Source organism: Copadichromis virginalis, linkage group LG5, assembly GCF_057382275.1.
Source record: "Copadichromis virginalis isolate Kocher_CV1m ecotype Utaka linkage group LG5, C_Virginalis_male_GT1.1, whole genome shotgun sequence".
In the NCBI taxonomy this organism is placed as follows: Eukaryota; Metazoa; Chordata; class Actinopteri; order Cichliformes; family Cichlidae; genus Copadichromis; species Copadichromis virginalis.
The window spans coordinates 39,120,265-39,135,279 of NC_140622.1; the positions used below are offsets into that span (position 1 = coordinate 39,120,265).

The 15,015-nt window shown below is 41.8% G+C and overlaps 1 protein-coding gene across 2 annotated transcripts in view; it reads left to right on the forward strand.

The window, feature by feature from the left end:
- The window catches only part of LOC146710351 (serine/threonine-protein kinase 4-like), a 45,048-nt gene extending 33,865 nt beyond the window's left edge, over positions 1–11,183 (forward strand). Inside the window, exon 11 of one of the 2 annotated variants that reach the window (XM_085457753.1) lies at positions 1,780–1,839. In XM_085457753.1, the coding sequence (XP_085313879.1) occupies positions 1,780–1,785 (6 nt within the window). In that variant the 3' untranslated portion in view covers positions 1,786–1,839. Of the gene's footprint in view, positions 1–1,779; positions 1,840–6,152 lie in introns of those variants that run through there. The other variant, XM_085457752.1, reaches the window with a different exon arrangement.
- Positions 11,184–15,015: the final 3,832 nt, after the last annotated feature.

Genomic DNA, 15,015 nt, shown 5'->3' on the forward strand with positions numbered 1-15,015 from the left:
AGACAGTGACGGCTCCCCGCTGGTTGACCCTGATTTTCCCTCTTGTTCTCCTGGATCTTTAATATTGTAACTGTTCGATGTAGGAAGGAGGGAAGAAACACACAGTCACTCACACTCACACTCACACACACACACACACACACAGAGGATCATCACAGAGGTGTATCGCTCGTGGCTGTGACGCCTACATGCTGTCAGGTTTGATGCTTGTCAGGCACACGTTCAGTTAGAAGATCGTCTCTCAGTGACTTGAAAAAGTTTTGGATTGTGTGTTCGAGGGAGACGAGTTGACTTAAACATTTACATCTGCACTCGAACACGCAGGAATATAAGCAGCATGCATTTATAGACAAGAGGAAGTACATGACAGATGCTTCCTGTCTACACTGTTTGATCAGAGACTGCGTTGAGCTGAAATGCTCCCCAAAACACTGAGGAACAGGACCTGCACATTTACAGGAAGTGTAGAGCAGCTGGCTCATAACTGGACATATGGAAGTTCCAGTTAGGTTTGCTCTTTGTGGTTTGCATTGTTTTAAATGTGTTTGTTATCATCAGCCAGTTTAAAGGTGGAGAGCTCACTCGGGGTTGGTAATGAGGTGCTGCCCTCATTATGACCACGAGCAGCAGGTGGCGACCAAATGAATCAGAGTGTGGATGCAAGCAGTGGCAACGCAGGACTTTAATAGAGGAGCAGATTGATTTGTTTGTTTTCTTTCAGTTAGTTTTGTTATTACACAATACTGTTTATTCAAAGTGTAATCTTTGTATTTTAGTCAGCTAAATTATCTTTTCAAGACTTTTCAGTTTAGTTTCAGTATAACTACAACAGCACCGAGGATAAACGCAGGTTTTACTAATACTGACATTTTCACAGGTTGAACTTGCCTTGTGTTTTGTAGCACAGAGGATCTGAGTATTTCTGTGTCTGCGGTGCATGAACATACTGCCAATTAGCACTGAGCCTCTGTGTGTACAGAGACGACCTGATGGCAGCAGAAGTAAAGCTGTTTCTGCAGCGTTTAGGGGAAAATCAAGTCGGCTTTACTCGAAGACTCCAATCCCACTCGGGGGGATTTATTGTTCCATTAGACTTTCAAATGTGAGGATAAAAAGCTAATTTCTTTTTGGATCTCTAATACACTGAGACAGCTTGTTGACAGCCGCATGCTGACTGTGTTTAATTTTAGATATGTCGGCTCTTCTATTTTTGTATTTTGCTATCAGATGTTTTTTTAATGCTCTTACCTGGGACAGTCATGTAGGCTCGTTGAAAACTCCAGCAGTTTGTGATTTATACATGTGCTTTTTAAAATCTTTTCGAGGTTTATTTCTTCCCGCGCAGGGTTGCTCTTTCACTCTCGTCTCTGTAGACCCTTGCTAATAGTGTCCCCATTGTACATGGCAGAGGTGTTTGCATAAATCACCTTTATTTTAAGGTGTGTCATCATCTTGTATAGGATTTTAAGGTCTATATATAGCTGTCCTGCATTAATATTTACCATTTTAGCTGTGGTTTTAGCTCCAGCCTCCTTAGTAGTGTGACAATGCAGCATAAGAACATATGGAGGAAAGCACTAACCCGCATTATTCATGAGAAGACGTAGAACAACCTTCCCCGCGCACCACCCAGCGCTTTCTCTTTTTCTCTGTTTTCATTCCCGTCTATTTTTGTTCTTCACTTATTGGTTTCTTTTTTTCATCCCTCCTGCTGCTTTTTTCCATTCTCTCTCTCTCTCTATCTCTCTCTCGCTCTATCTCTCTCTCTCTCCTCTTCAGATGTAAAGGAGTCCATGTTCTTGGCTGGCAGACGGTCAGCGGATGCAGGTTGAAACCAGTCACTGTCTAGTGAGCCCTCATCTGTCACATGATCTGTCAAAACGTAACTGTTAAACAACTTAAAGAGACATGCCAACACACACACACACACACACACACACACACACAGACCACTGGAGTTTGTTTGCTTTCCTGATGGCGGCTTCAGTGCAGTGGTGGGGGAACTCCAGGCCTCAGGGGCCGGTGTCCTGCAGGTTTTTGAGGTGTCTGCTGGTTTAAATGGCTAAAGGACCTCGTCAACATGTCCTGAAGTTCTCCGGAGGCCTGGTAATGAACTACTCATGTGATTCGTGTGTGCTGACCCAGGGTGATACCTAAAACCTTCAGGACTCTGGCCCTTGAGGCCTGGAGTTCCCCCACCCTGCTTTAGTGACTCATCTTATAATCTCAGCAGACATTATCTTTCAACTTTTCTTTATTACCTTTCCCTAGCATCCTCATCCTCTGTCACACCAGGCTTCTGTATCTCCTTCAGTAGGTTGTCCCTCCTTTGTGCCTTCCCCCGCCTCCTCCACCTTCAGCCAGTAGCAGTTTCCTCAAACACCCTGCTGGTGATCAGCACTGGGAACAGTTATTGTTAACCCATTTAATTTAGTCATTCTTGACACCACCCTCCCATTTATCCGTGTCTTACACCAGCACTAGGAGTACCCTAGCTTTTGCTTGTGGATGAATGGAAACTTTGCATAAAGGGTTCAAAACCTTTTCCAGGGAGCCGTCATGCGTCATGTGTTCGAGAGGGAGTCAGACTTGGTGGGAACACGTCTGAATGTCTGAGTACAGCCAGAGCCAGCAGGCGCTCATTGTTAAAGATTTGTGTACTTTAACTGAAAATCAGACGTTCTCCACTGCTTTAATGAACATGGATTTGTTTCCAGAGGTTCCTGTTTGAGTCTTTATGTCTGGAATGAAAGCAGCTATTGAACAGAAGGCTCTCTTCAGCTACTCTGAGTCTATGGCTCAACTTTTGACCTCTGTGTGATCGAGGCTCAGAGAACCCTAGAGCAGCGGTCCCCACGGACCGGTTTAATGTCAGACAATATTTTCATGGACCGGCCTTTAAGGTGTCGTGGATAAATAGAACAAAATAAAATGATACGACCAAGACAAAAACTGGTATTTGGCATTTTGTAAATATAAAAATAAACATAAATTCAGAAACATGTGTAATTGTGTAACTTTATTAGCAGCGTCCTCCTGAAATTGCGCCAACAACACTGAGAGTAACATCCCCCTCTCTGCCCCTTAATGCTCTCTGGTCGCTATGGTAACACATCAATATTTCTTTCAAAATAAGACACAACTGCAACACGGAAAAAGTCCCAGGGAAACAGAGTTAACGATAAAAACCCTGAAAACCATAAATTTCACACCCGAGCCTCAACTCTCGCGGCCCGGTACCAAACGACTCACGGACTGGTATCGGTCCGTGGCCCGGGGGTTGGGGACCGCTGTGCCAGAGCAGTTGGAGCCTGGTGCTTCTGCAGGGCCTGATGAACTAGCAGAACAACTTTTGCTTTGAATTTTACTCTGACCAACAGTGAGATCCCATATCAGGTTCCCACGGAGATATATCGAAGTTCTGTTTTGTTTTGGGTTGTTTTGCAATCTTTAATTAATGATTGTGATAATTAGCCCCATTTAGAGAATCTAGCAGATGAAATGCTGCTGTTAAAGTGTAAATACAGCTTTAAAGAAAGGGAGTGAAAAGCATCCTGATGTGCTGCTCGTCTTCTGGATTTGCCGCAGGTTTTTGACACAGCTGATCATTTCTATAGTTTCAGTCATTACTCAAGAGAAGTAATGTAACGCATATTAATCCTTACTTAAAAAATCATGCAAATAATGCTTTACTGAGAATAAGTAATCTGGTAACACTGTTACATTAGTTCTGTGGTGAACTGCAACACTGAGTTACATTATTACCAGTAATCAGCTGTTCTGCTTTTTCATATTGTTTATTTCATATTTAGATGTGAATCGAACAAAATCTGTCCCGGAGTGAAGAAGTGAGGAAACACTTGATGGGGCAGTGTGCTCTTTCTGGTTGCTCCTGAGCAGACTGACTCTATAACGCTGTCCTGCTTAGAACAGTTTGAAACAGATGAGAGAATAGTGCTGTTGGTGAGCCTGATTGCTCTTAAAGCTGCACTGAAGTTTGTTTGAAATGGAATCTTTAGTTCTTGTGACGGTACATCCATTTCTACAAGCAAAGCCCCGTTTGTAGTCTGCGCACACTTAAGAAGTTGTGTACTCATAGAAAGCTCTGAGCTGGCAGGACGAGCTGCAACAATGTCAGAACAGATGAGCAGCTTTGTATCTGCAGCCAACAATACAGTGAAATCCTTTAGCTCTTCAGCTGCTGAATGCTCCACTGTTTTTGCAAACTCGTGTTTGGCTGCTGAGATCTCACAGAACTGTTTCTGCATGAAAGGGAATTAAAATGGCAGAAAAGTGCTGAGATGAGCTGAAAAGGGAGAATTCAGCTGTGGGTTGACCACTACAGCAAAATATGAAAACTACAGATCCACACAGCAGCCTTAAATACCCTTCGGTTTGATAAGGATAGGTGGAGAGGGAAAGCCCACCCCCATTCTTCTTGTACAGCCACCGAGTGCTTTGATGTCGTTCCCTTTAGAGGGCGGCTCTGTGTTTTTGGTCAAATTATGCAGCGTGCTGTGGAAAAGCCGAGAGAGCAGACGGTTTGTAAGCAGTTAGCTCAGGTGCTAAATATTTCATAACCAAAGTGTGTGTTTTTGTAGTTGTTTGCTCAACAAAATAATGCATCACAGCTGCAGCTGAAAAGAATGCGCTCATAACAACATTATGGATAATTCATATTTTCATTTTAATGACCGCATCCTTAAAGAGGGACTCCTCCCTAAACCCGGCATCGAAATTTACAACAAAGTCAAGAGTGTGCTGTGTCAAATGTGTCAAAGTGCATCAGGTGATTTTATTGGTTTAACTGAAGAAGTCGTCAAAGTTTTAGTTTGTGTTGAAGTTTGAATGAATTCAGTCGGCTGTGAAGTCGAGCGCACCGACCGCTGGAGTCGAAGCAGGTTTCAGTGTTGAGGATTGTGATGGGAGGAGCCGAGCGATCCTTCTGTTAATAACAGCAGCAGGTGCACAGGTGTGATGTGCGTCTGTGTTTAGGTGAAGCACACTTTCACTTTGGGTTTGAACCTGCTGATCAGCAAAAGTACTGATAAAGCTCCGAAGGTCACATCTTAATATTCCAGTTAAAACCTCCCGTTGCTGCTTTGATGCACTTCATCATTTATTCAATAAGTGAGTATTTTTTTATTGGCTAGTTTAATAACTGATTAAGAATTTATTGGCTAGTTTAATAATTAAGCTGTCTTCTCCAAAAGTTAAAATGCTTCTGACATAAAAAATATATTTGTTGGTCTGTTGGGTTAATTTTACTTCTTCATTGATGAGTCCATAAATCAAAGAAGGTCTTGTCCCATTTTTAAATGCTTTAGTTGGATGATTCCTGTAAGCAATACTCATGATTGATTACTGTAAATATATTGAATGAACTGGACATATCAGCAGCAAAAGTTGATGTGAGCTTTTGGCCCTTTTGGCCGCTTTTTTGGAGTCCAGTTGTAGGACCTTCCCTTGTTCACGGTTATCTGTCTAGTGGACTCAAACAGCGGCGTTATTTTAGCTCTATTGATTCTGGGTAATAAATAGCCTGAGAGCGTTGTGCTGCTGGTAAAAGCTGAGAGGGGGAATCCCCTGGGGAAAAGCTAAAGCAAGCACCAGGTCCCTGTCTGAGGCCGGCAACCGAGAGAGGAGGGATTGAATACAAGTCAATAGATTCATCCTTTGAAAGCTGCTAAAATAGATACTTTCATCAGACACTTTGGTTATTGCTGTCATGTGTGACGTACTTTGAGGGCGCGGTAAAGGTTTTTGTCAGCGTCCACTAATGGACTGCGTCCGCATTGATCTTTGACCCTAAAGTCATCAAATCCTGCTTCGAATGTCGTTGTGACGCGTTGTGTGTATCAAAAGCTGACCGTGAGAGTTCACTCATGACAAACGTTCAGTGTTCAGAAAACTTTGTGTTTCTCGTAACTATAATTTAAAGCAGAGAGGTGAGAGCAGGGAGGGAGTCTGAAGCCAAACTGTGAGCTGGTTCCACATGAGAGGAGCCTGAAAGTCAACGCTCGTCAAACTCAGGGAAAATAAATGTTTGCTCTTAATGAGGTGCCCTGACTTTCCGTCTCACACACCCGAGGTCCTCGATGCTGATGAATAAGCACAGCAGCCTTAACATAGTTCAATGTGTTCTCCTCTAGGTAAGCACGTGGTCGGTGGAGGATCTGCGGCTGAAGCTCGCCTCTCTGGACCCTCAGATGGAGCAGGAGATCGAGGAGATCCGCCAGCGCTACCAGTCCAAGAGGCAGCCCATCCTCGACGCCATCGAGGCCAAAAAACGAAGGCAGCCGAACTTCTGAGAAGTTCTGAAGGATTTCTCTCACGTTTCCCGCAGCAGTTTGGAGGAACGTCACCGAGGCTGCTGGAGTTTCTGCGTGATGTGACGTTTGGGGAGTGAGGATTATCGGTTTGACGTCTGCCTGCTGAGTTTTTGGACCTTTGTCTAAGAAAAACTGTAGAAAAGCTGTTCAGCTGAATATCATTGACATTTATTTTGTCTGCTTGAGATCCATGATCCTTCTGTTTGTGGCATTTCTTTTCATTTCAGTATCATCAGCAGCAGTTTTGGACTCGAGTTTCTTTCTGCTTATTTCAAGCTTGCACACAGTTGCTTTAAAGAGGTGAACAGGTGAACATACCTGGAGACCGTCAGGTCCTGTCTGTAATCATGTGGTACATCATCATTTGAACTGCTGACTGTTAAACTTCGGTACTCGTCTATTACTTAACTTCTTGCCATCATTGTTGGTGAAGCTGCGGAGCTTTTCTAGGTTTCTGCGTCAGACAGCGAGGTGTTTTATAGAACAGGATGAATCTTCATTCTTGAAAAATGCACAAAAATGTAACATGGACAGTGGATAAAACTGGGTTCTGTCGGCACGTCTGCTTTTCCAAAGATCTCTAAAAGACAACAAATCACTGAATTTGAATTCACAGCTAAAAGCAGAGGAGATAACCAGTTTTTCTCCTCTTCCACTCGACTGGTCATCTGAGAGATGCTGCACATATTCTGTGTTTCCACACAGTTTGCTCTGAACTCCAAAGCTAAGGTTTCTTTCAAAGCTGCTTGAGGAAACTCTCTAATCTGGTACATGTCCCTGCGTTTCTGTTTTCTACATTTCATAACTTGGTGTTACATTGAAGTCCTACTCATTATATCGGACTTTGTGTTTGTGCCTCGCGACCAAACTGTTACTAGATCTTTTCTTTTGTCTTTGATCTTCTGTGGGCTGAAGCACATTTCTCTCACTCCTGCAGCTGCAGCATGAAGCCAGCCTGCAGAATTACTTCAGTAAAGAAGACAGAAAAATGGGATCAGTTAGTGCAGAGTGTGGTTCGTGAACCAGACGTATTCTTTGCTTTGTAGAGCACATCATTTCACTTTTTCCAGTTTTATATATTTATAAGATTATGCGATCGTCATCTCAGCTCTTGGGCCAGTTAATGAGGAGTGTTTACAGTTCACAGGTGATGATTCTGCTCTCTGATTGGTTTGTTCGGTTGGGTTTCGGTTGTCTGTCGGCTTGTGGGTCAGAAGATGAATCTGACAGGTTGAGATGATCAAAAAGAAAAGAAAAAAGAAATCTGGCTACATGAAATTACAAATCTGTAGAACTATGTCAATATTTAGTAAATGTTTCTAACACACTGTAAATTAGGAGTTAAAAGACATTTTCAAGTGTTTCCAGTTTGTGTCGACATTCATAACTCCAGTATTACAGTACGTCATCAGTATCCTGTCATTACAGCACAGGAGGAGTTATTGTTGTCGACATGCAGACTAAATGAAGTGCCCTTTTTATTTTTTTATACGTTTCCTTTGTTTGAGTGGGTCTCTGAGTGTAGCACGGGGCACAGTGGCCGCCCGGCCGCTGGTTTGACTCGTCCTCAGATGAACTTCGCTCACTGTTCTCGCTAAACTGAAGCAAAACTTGTTGTAGAGAAACTCCCTAAAGTCCAGCAGGGGGCAGTAGACAGATTTTCCTGAGTGAAGTGGAGTGTGTGGAGCTCGGGGGCTAAAATGATTGTGCTCTACACAGAAAATCCCTCATTTTACTTTTTTTGTGTTTGTTTGTTGATAAAGTAAAATTACACTCAGGCCATTTAATTTTTCTTCCAGTGAAGCAGATTTTTTTTTTTCTTTCGAGGTAAAATGTTCGCATTGTGCTAAAACATGCTGATTGGTCAGGACGGCCCCCTCGACTATGCCCGTTCCCAGAGCAGTGTGGTTGAACCACAGCACAAACAGAAGCAGCCGGCTGTGATTGAAGGCGACTGTATCTAAAAATCTCTCCTGCTCGCTTCATGACTGAAATCAAAGCTGCTGTACTCGTGGTGCACGCTCCTGTCACGTCTCTAATACTTACAAAAACGTATTTTACTTCAGCTGAGCTTGTTTAAAAAGTATTTAGAGAGAGAAAGTAGAATTATATACACTCTCCTGCCCTTCTATCAAAAATGTTGACCCTGCAAATTTTACATTTTTGGCTGCAGCTCAATGAAGTCTCCTTCATTTTGGATCGTCTCAGCACGACTCCCTACAAAGACGTTCTCTGACAGTGCCTTATTCTCGATTAGCCAAGTGACCAATCACAGCAGAGACAGGTGACCAATCACAGCAGGGCCAGAGGTTCTGTATCAGTGAAGCCTGTGAGGAAAATCCTGCATTCTTTAACATTAAACATGTAGACGTAGTCTGCTGCAAAATGAAACGATGAAACTGTAAATGAGCATATCGTGGGCACTTGTAACGTTACAGTGTGTTAGGAACCATTTATTAATGTCTCCTTATAAATGTTTGACAGTGGACGATAGACGAGAAGATCTCATCTTTCTTATATCCGTTTACTTGCTAACTGTTCCATCTCTCCACAAAGTCATTTTTTGAAAGCACAGATGATGGTTTGTAAGTAAAACATGAAGTTTGGGATCCTAAAACTTCTGAATTTTGATGTTCTGATTGTTGATTGCACCAAAATGTGAAATATGAGCACATTTGCCTTTTTGTTTAACCACCAGTGCCCTTCTTATTGTTTGGATTTTCATTTCAGATCCAGTTTTTTTCTTTATCTCTCCTAAAATAAGCTCTAAAAAAACAGACCTGGTTTGACAGATTTATGGAGCAGATTCAACAAAGCTTTTATCCCCCCGGGTTTGATCTGGCACAGCGGACTCGACGAGGCCGCTCCTGAAAAAGTGCCAAGAAGACTTAACTTCTGACATTCCTTTAGGAGGTCCAGCACAAGAGAAAATAAGGGACGGTTTATATTTTTCTACGTAGGTTTAGCGGTGACGCAGTCAGTCGGCGAGGTGACGGTTTGTGTGTGTGTCCGGATGAAAATGAGCTTCTCAGGTCATAAAAACTCCTCAGGGCTGTGAAATAATGGCAGAACCAATTAGAAAACGCTGTAGATGGTTCAGAGTTCCTTCATACACGGTCACGTCTGTATATATGAGCAACACTCGACTGCATGTGTATATTTTGATTCATTCAGCTGAAAAGTTCAGTGTCAAAAACAGGACTTTAGAAAAAATGTGAGAATGGCTGCTTTCAGAGGGAAACCCTTCAGCTGGATTTCATCACACAATGCTGTATTTAACGGGTGGTTCAAATCCACAATGTGCACATTTTCCTCTGGCCTGCGGTGCTCTTTATCCACCAGCCATGTTTTAGTCACATGGCCAGTTTCCTTTCGGTCCACAGCATCATAGCAGAAATAAACATGTTAGCAGCCTGCTGCAGAAATGGTTCTGCCCTCTGTGGCTGTTTTCATCCTTCATAAGAACTGTACAGTGGGTTCACTTTTCCTTTATGTCTGTTTAGATTTGATTGTGGCTTGAAATTCGAATTGTCCACCTTGGGAAGCTGTAGCTGACCGTTGTCTGTCTACAGCTCAGCTAATTTGGATCATTTCTCTGTGTTCACACTGTTTTTTGAGCCTTTTTGTGATGCAGATCATCCATCAGGTCTGTGGTTACAGTCATTGACATGCTCGTGTTTTATCAGCCTGTTACTTTGCAGTAATAAGCAGCTGTAGGCATGTCTGAGACCAAACTGATAAAGGTGGATGGATATCAGTGCAGGCCGGAGGAAGAACCTGTGAGTTTGTTTGAACTGCCCCTTTAAGCTGGTTGGTGTCTCCTGTGTTTCTCTGTAAGATGATGACTCATGAGCACAATTCATTTCCTGCTGTGTTACAGGCAAAGCTTTTTCTGCCTTGTCCTACCAACTGTGGATGCACTGTGGGGCTGTCAGAATATAAAAACTGGTTTTGATCCCTCGACGTTCAGAAAAAGGGGACACATATTTAAAATAATGGCGCCTGATTGTTGTTGAATTATTTGCATGAGCTGCTTGTTGCTGCCTGAAATTAAGTCAAAGTCACTGGAGACCAGACAACCTCTTTTTTTTTTTTTTTTCTTTAATGTAACAGAGACACTTTTAAATGCTTCTTTGATTTTCCAACCTTTGACTGATTCTTCATAAACTGCTGAATATGGAAACCACAACAAACATCAGAAAGCATTTGCAGGTTTATTTTTGGTACAGCCAAACTTCTTCAACCTTGAGACTGTTGAATTTTTACTTTGATTTAATATAATTTACATGCTTGAGTTTAAAAAAAAAAAAAACTGAGCAGCATGTCAGTTTACTCAACGAGTGATTCATGGATAAATCCATACACTCAAAATGAGGCTCTCTTTAATCTCTACGTTTGTTTTGTGAACATTTCTTTCTTTAACTTTTTGTTTCGTGCTGGTTTTATATAACTAGCTGTTTAATTTCACCTCAATATTCAAGCACAAACATTTTTTGGATCAAATAAAGACCAGAATTGGATTCCTGGAAAAAAGTGAACAAACGAACAAAACAAAGAAAACCAGAGAAAAACATGAAATGTTGCTTTAGTTCAGCAACTCCAGATTAGACTTTTTATTTTACAAGTTAATCTAAGTGAAAATCTTTCTGCTGTCTTGTGTCTCTGCCTTTTGTATAAATCTGTTTGAGCATGTCAGGATCTGAGTTTGCTTCCTGTTGGCGTCGGCCTTAAAGTCAGCTTGTGTTTGAGATCACTGGTGTTTGGTTGGTTTGTGTCCTTTGTGGGTTTTTTGTTGTTTGCTTGTCTAACAAAGAAAATAAAAAACTAAAGCAATAAAAGATGCTGCTTTTACTTTTGTACATATAGATTCTTATTAAAGTTCCAATTAAATCAAATGTAACTGTAAACACGCAGCAGACGCTTCATTAGGTACACCTTGGCAGTAACAGGCTGGACCCCATTTTTCCTTCAGAACTGCTTCAATTCTTCATGGCAGAGATTAAATATAAAGAACACTTCTCAAAGATTTTGGTCCATGTTGAAATGACAGTGTCACAAAGTAACTGCAGATTTGTCAGCTGCATCCTTCATGTAACTCTCCTGTTGCAGCACATCCCAAACTGAGACTCAACACACCAGGCAAATTATATTTCATCATTTGTTCACCAGTTTTAATAAGTCTGTTGCAATTATTGCCACAATTTCCTGTTGTTATTTGACAGGTGTGGTCTTCTGCTGTCTACAGTTCAAGATGCTCTTCTGCATATCTTGGTTGTAACGAGCGGTTATTTGAGTTACTGAGTTACTCTGACCTCTGACATCAAACATTAACACAGTTTCTGCTCACTGGATATTTGCTCTTTTTTTTTTAACCGTTCCCTGTAATCAGCAGTTTCTGAACTACTCAGACCTGCTGCTCAGTTGGAGCTTCAGCAGGTCGTCTTGACTCTACGTGGCTAAATGTACACTGTTTCTGCCATGTGACTGTCTGTCAGTATTTCCATACTGGATTTTATATCTGATGAAATAACTGATGTTCCAGTTTGCACAGTCATGCTCTGCCTTCATCATCAGCGTTGGCTGCAGGACTCTCACTGCCTTCTGCACTTTCTGAAAGTTTTCTCGTGTCCTATCAGATCCATCACAAACACCCAAACGTTTTAGGCACGCCTCGTCCCCCTTTTTCTTGTTCCCTCTCCTTGTTCAGACTTTTGACTGTCAGCCAAAATAGCAGAAATGAATTTTTAATCAGCCAGTCACGAATCTGATCTCTCTCTCCTTCAGTCTGTCTGCAGATGTGCTGTTTGTCCCGACAAAAATAAAACAGAAAGTGTGTGTGTGTGTGTGTGTGTGTGTGTGTGTGTGTGTGAGAGAGAGAGAGAGAGAGAGTTTTCCTAGAAAGAGGACATCCAGCACTGGGGCAGATCTACTGGGGAGCAAGAGGGGGCAACTGCCCCCCCACTGTAGAGCCTTGCCCCCAACCTGCTGCATGTTGCTGAGTGTTCTTGAGCTTTTTGCTCTTCCTAAAGCTCTAAGATGCTGCCCACCTGCATATTTAGGGTTCAAACTATAGAAATAGGCATTCATGGCCTTTTCATTCACCACATCCAGGAACGTAGGGGCTCTAGGAACGCAACCCCCACAAATTCCGGGGGTTGACTGGATGACTGGATAAGCCACCTTTGTCTGACTGTTGCTGTGATTGGGAGCTACATGATTAAAATTGAATTGAACTAAATGAATTGGATGTCTCTCTCTGAGACTGACAAACCCTGACGGCACCTGAATGGTCGTGCCGTCCTAGAGGAGCTGGACTACCTGTGCTGCTTTAAAGGAGTCCAGCCTCTCCAGGGCTCCTGATGTCACTTTGATCCAAAGCAGCTGAAGTGGAGTCGGAGTAGTTTTTGCTTCCTAACTGGACAGAGAGATGTCCTTGATGCTTAACTGCTCTGACTGATTGTTCCCTTAATTGTTTCCTTTTGAGCACTGTTGAAACTTTACAGTTCATCCGTTACTTTTTCTTCCAAAGTCCTGAACACACTCTCATCATGCTGAAAAGGCAGACGTTGCACTGTGTTTAGGCTGAGAAACATTGTGCCAAGGCTTTTTCAAATGATGACAAAAACCTTTCTCAGTTTCTCTCCGCGTTTTCAAACAGACAACAGCGTTCAGCCCCAACTCGACGTGGCACAGCTTCAAACTGTGGATCATCAGCTCTCTGTCAGACTGGAAGGAATCCTGCCCGGAGACTCGTCCGACACAAGCATCCATTATGTGAAACTCAAGCTAAGCTGCAGAACAATCTTAATGTCGTTCATCCTGCGGAAATTTCACCCTGCTTGTCTTTCAGAACGAAGTTTTGGCAGAGAGGTGACATTTAAAGGGCCAGTTCACCCAAATCCGATTCTCATTAAGACGTCTTAACGGTTTCAGTCCTCTCAGAAAGAAAGTTGTTATAGTAAGTAAACCAGAGGTGAGTGAACTGGAACTAGAATAGAACTAAATATTAAACCAGTTCTTCTGTTAACAGCTTCTTAAGTTAGAAGTTCAAAAGTTAGTCCAGAGCCAGAACAGTGTTGTCGTCCACCGTCTGCTACATAAAACTATAAAAGAAATATGCACCGAGGCTCATGCTGTCGTGTTTAAGAGTTTTGGTTATCCTTCATTTCCTGTTTTTTTTTATTGTGAAAGTATCTTTTCACCTCATTAAATGTCTTGTCTTTAACTTTGTTATTTGATGAGTTTAATGTTTCTGTTTTCCTTTGCTCTCTTTCAGATTTTCCCTTTTTTATTAACTTGTTGTCTCCATTTTAAGAAACATCTTTAGTGCTTTTATAAATGCAGCACTTCAGGTTTCCTTTCTCTCTTCAACACGTGCCTTTTTATCTTCTGTTTGACTTTGACAAGTTTTAAAGGACATTTGATTTGCATTTGATATGATGACAAAGAAAACAAAAGGAAGAGAGGGAGAGAGCAAAGTGCCCAACGGACACTGAATATAAACTGAGTGTAAAAATTAGATGGACATGAAAAGGACTTAGTAGAATTAAAAAGAAAGAGACATCAGCTCAGGTGAATGCTGAGTTTGATGCTCTCAGCAGCGTCAGAACTGACTTTTAGTGACAGTTTGACAGGTTTGGTTCATTTACGAGTACAAAGTGTTTGACGTTTCACAAAGTGATGACTAAACAAACACCAATGACGCATCTCAAACTGAAACAGGCCTGTAGGAATCTATAAATACTGTAAGATGCAGTATATCTTTATTTATCTTTAGAATATGACCCAAATTTAAATGATTTACTCTTGAGTTTCATGTATTTGCTCTTCTGTGCAACAGATTATGATTTTACGGTTTTCAGCTGCTGTCCTGAGTCAGAGCTTAAACGTTGCATCTCATCACCCTCCAGGAGATGAACTGAAGCGTCATCTGTCTGGTTAGTGTTTCCTCACAGAGAGGGTCTCGTGCACCTTTTTGAGCCAGTCTGAAACGTCTGGAAGGATTTTTATAAACATCCACAACCATGTTTATTATAGCACACTCAAAATCTGTGTTCAATTTAGGTTTTTACACCTCAGTGAGATTTTTCAGTCAGTTCTCAGAGATAATTCTGGTTTTTCAGATGCTGCCTGCATCTCACTGTTAATCATAAGGTGACTTTTGGCTTTAGTGTCTTTTTAAACCAAATGTGACAAAATAACGACCCAGTTTCAGAGACAGTTTACAAAGTCTGTTAGAACCTGAGCGGTCCGAGTCATTTGGGACTTGGTTGCGCTTCTTTCAGTCACTGATTAGGTTTATTAAAGATCACGGTTTGGGTTAAAAAACAACCCTCAGCAACATAACAGTGACACGGCGCACACCGGCCTCTCACTCAGTAAAGCTGTAGGTCAGTCAGTCACACTGATTTTGACACATGTGGGCTAACTGCATTTGCTAGAGTGACCATATTTTGATTTCCAAAACAGAGGACACTTGGCCCAGTTATGAAGAATTTTAATAATACTGTTTGTTTAAAGAAAATTTTAACATATTTAAAAGATGCCTTCTCTGTGCGGTTAATGAATGGTGAAATAAAAAATGTCATAAAGGCTTTTACAAGTCAACAAGTGCAAATAAATAAATAAATAAATTTACAAAAATTGGCGTTTCTAACCTCAGTTAACTTTGTTTGCACGCCAC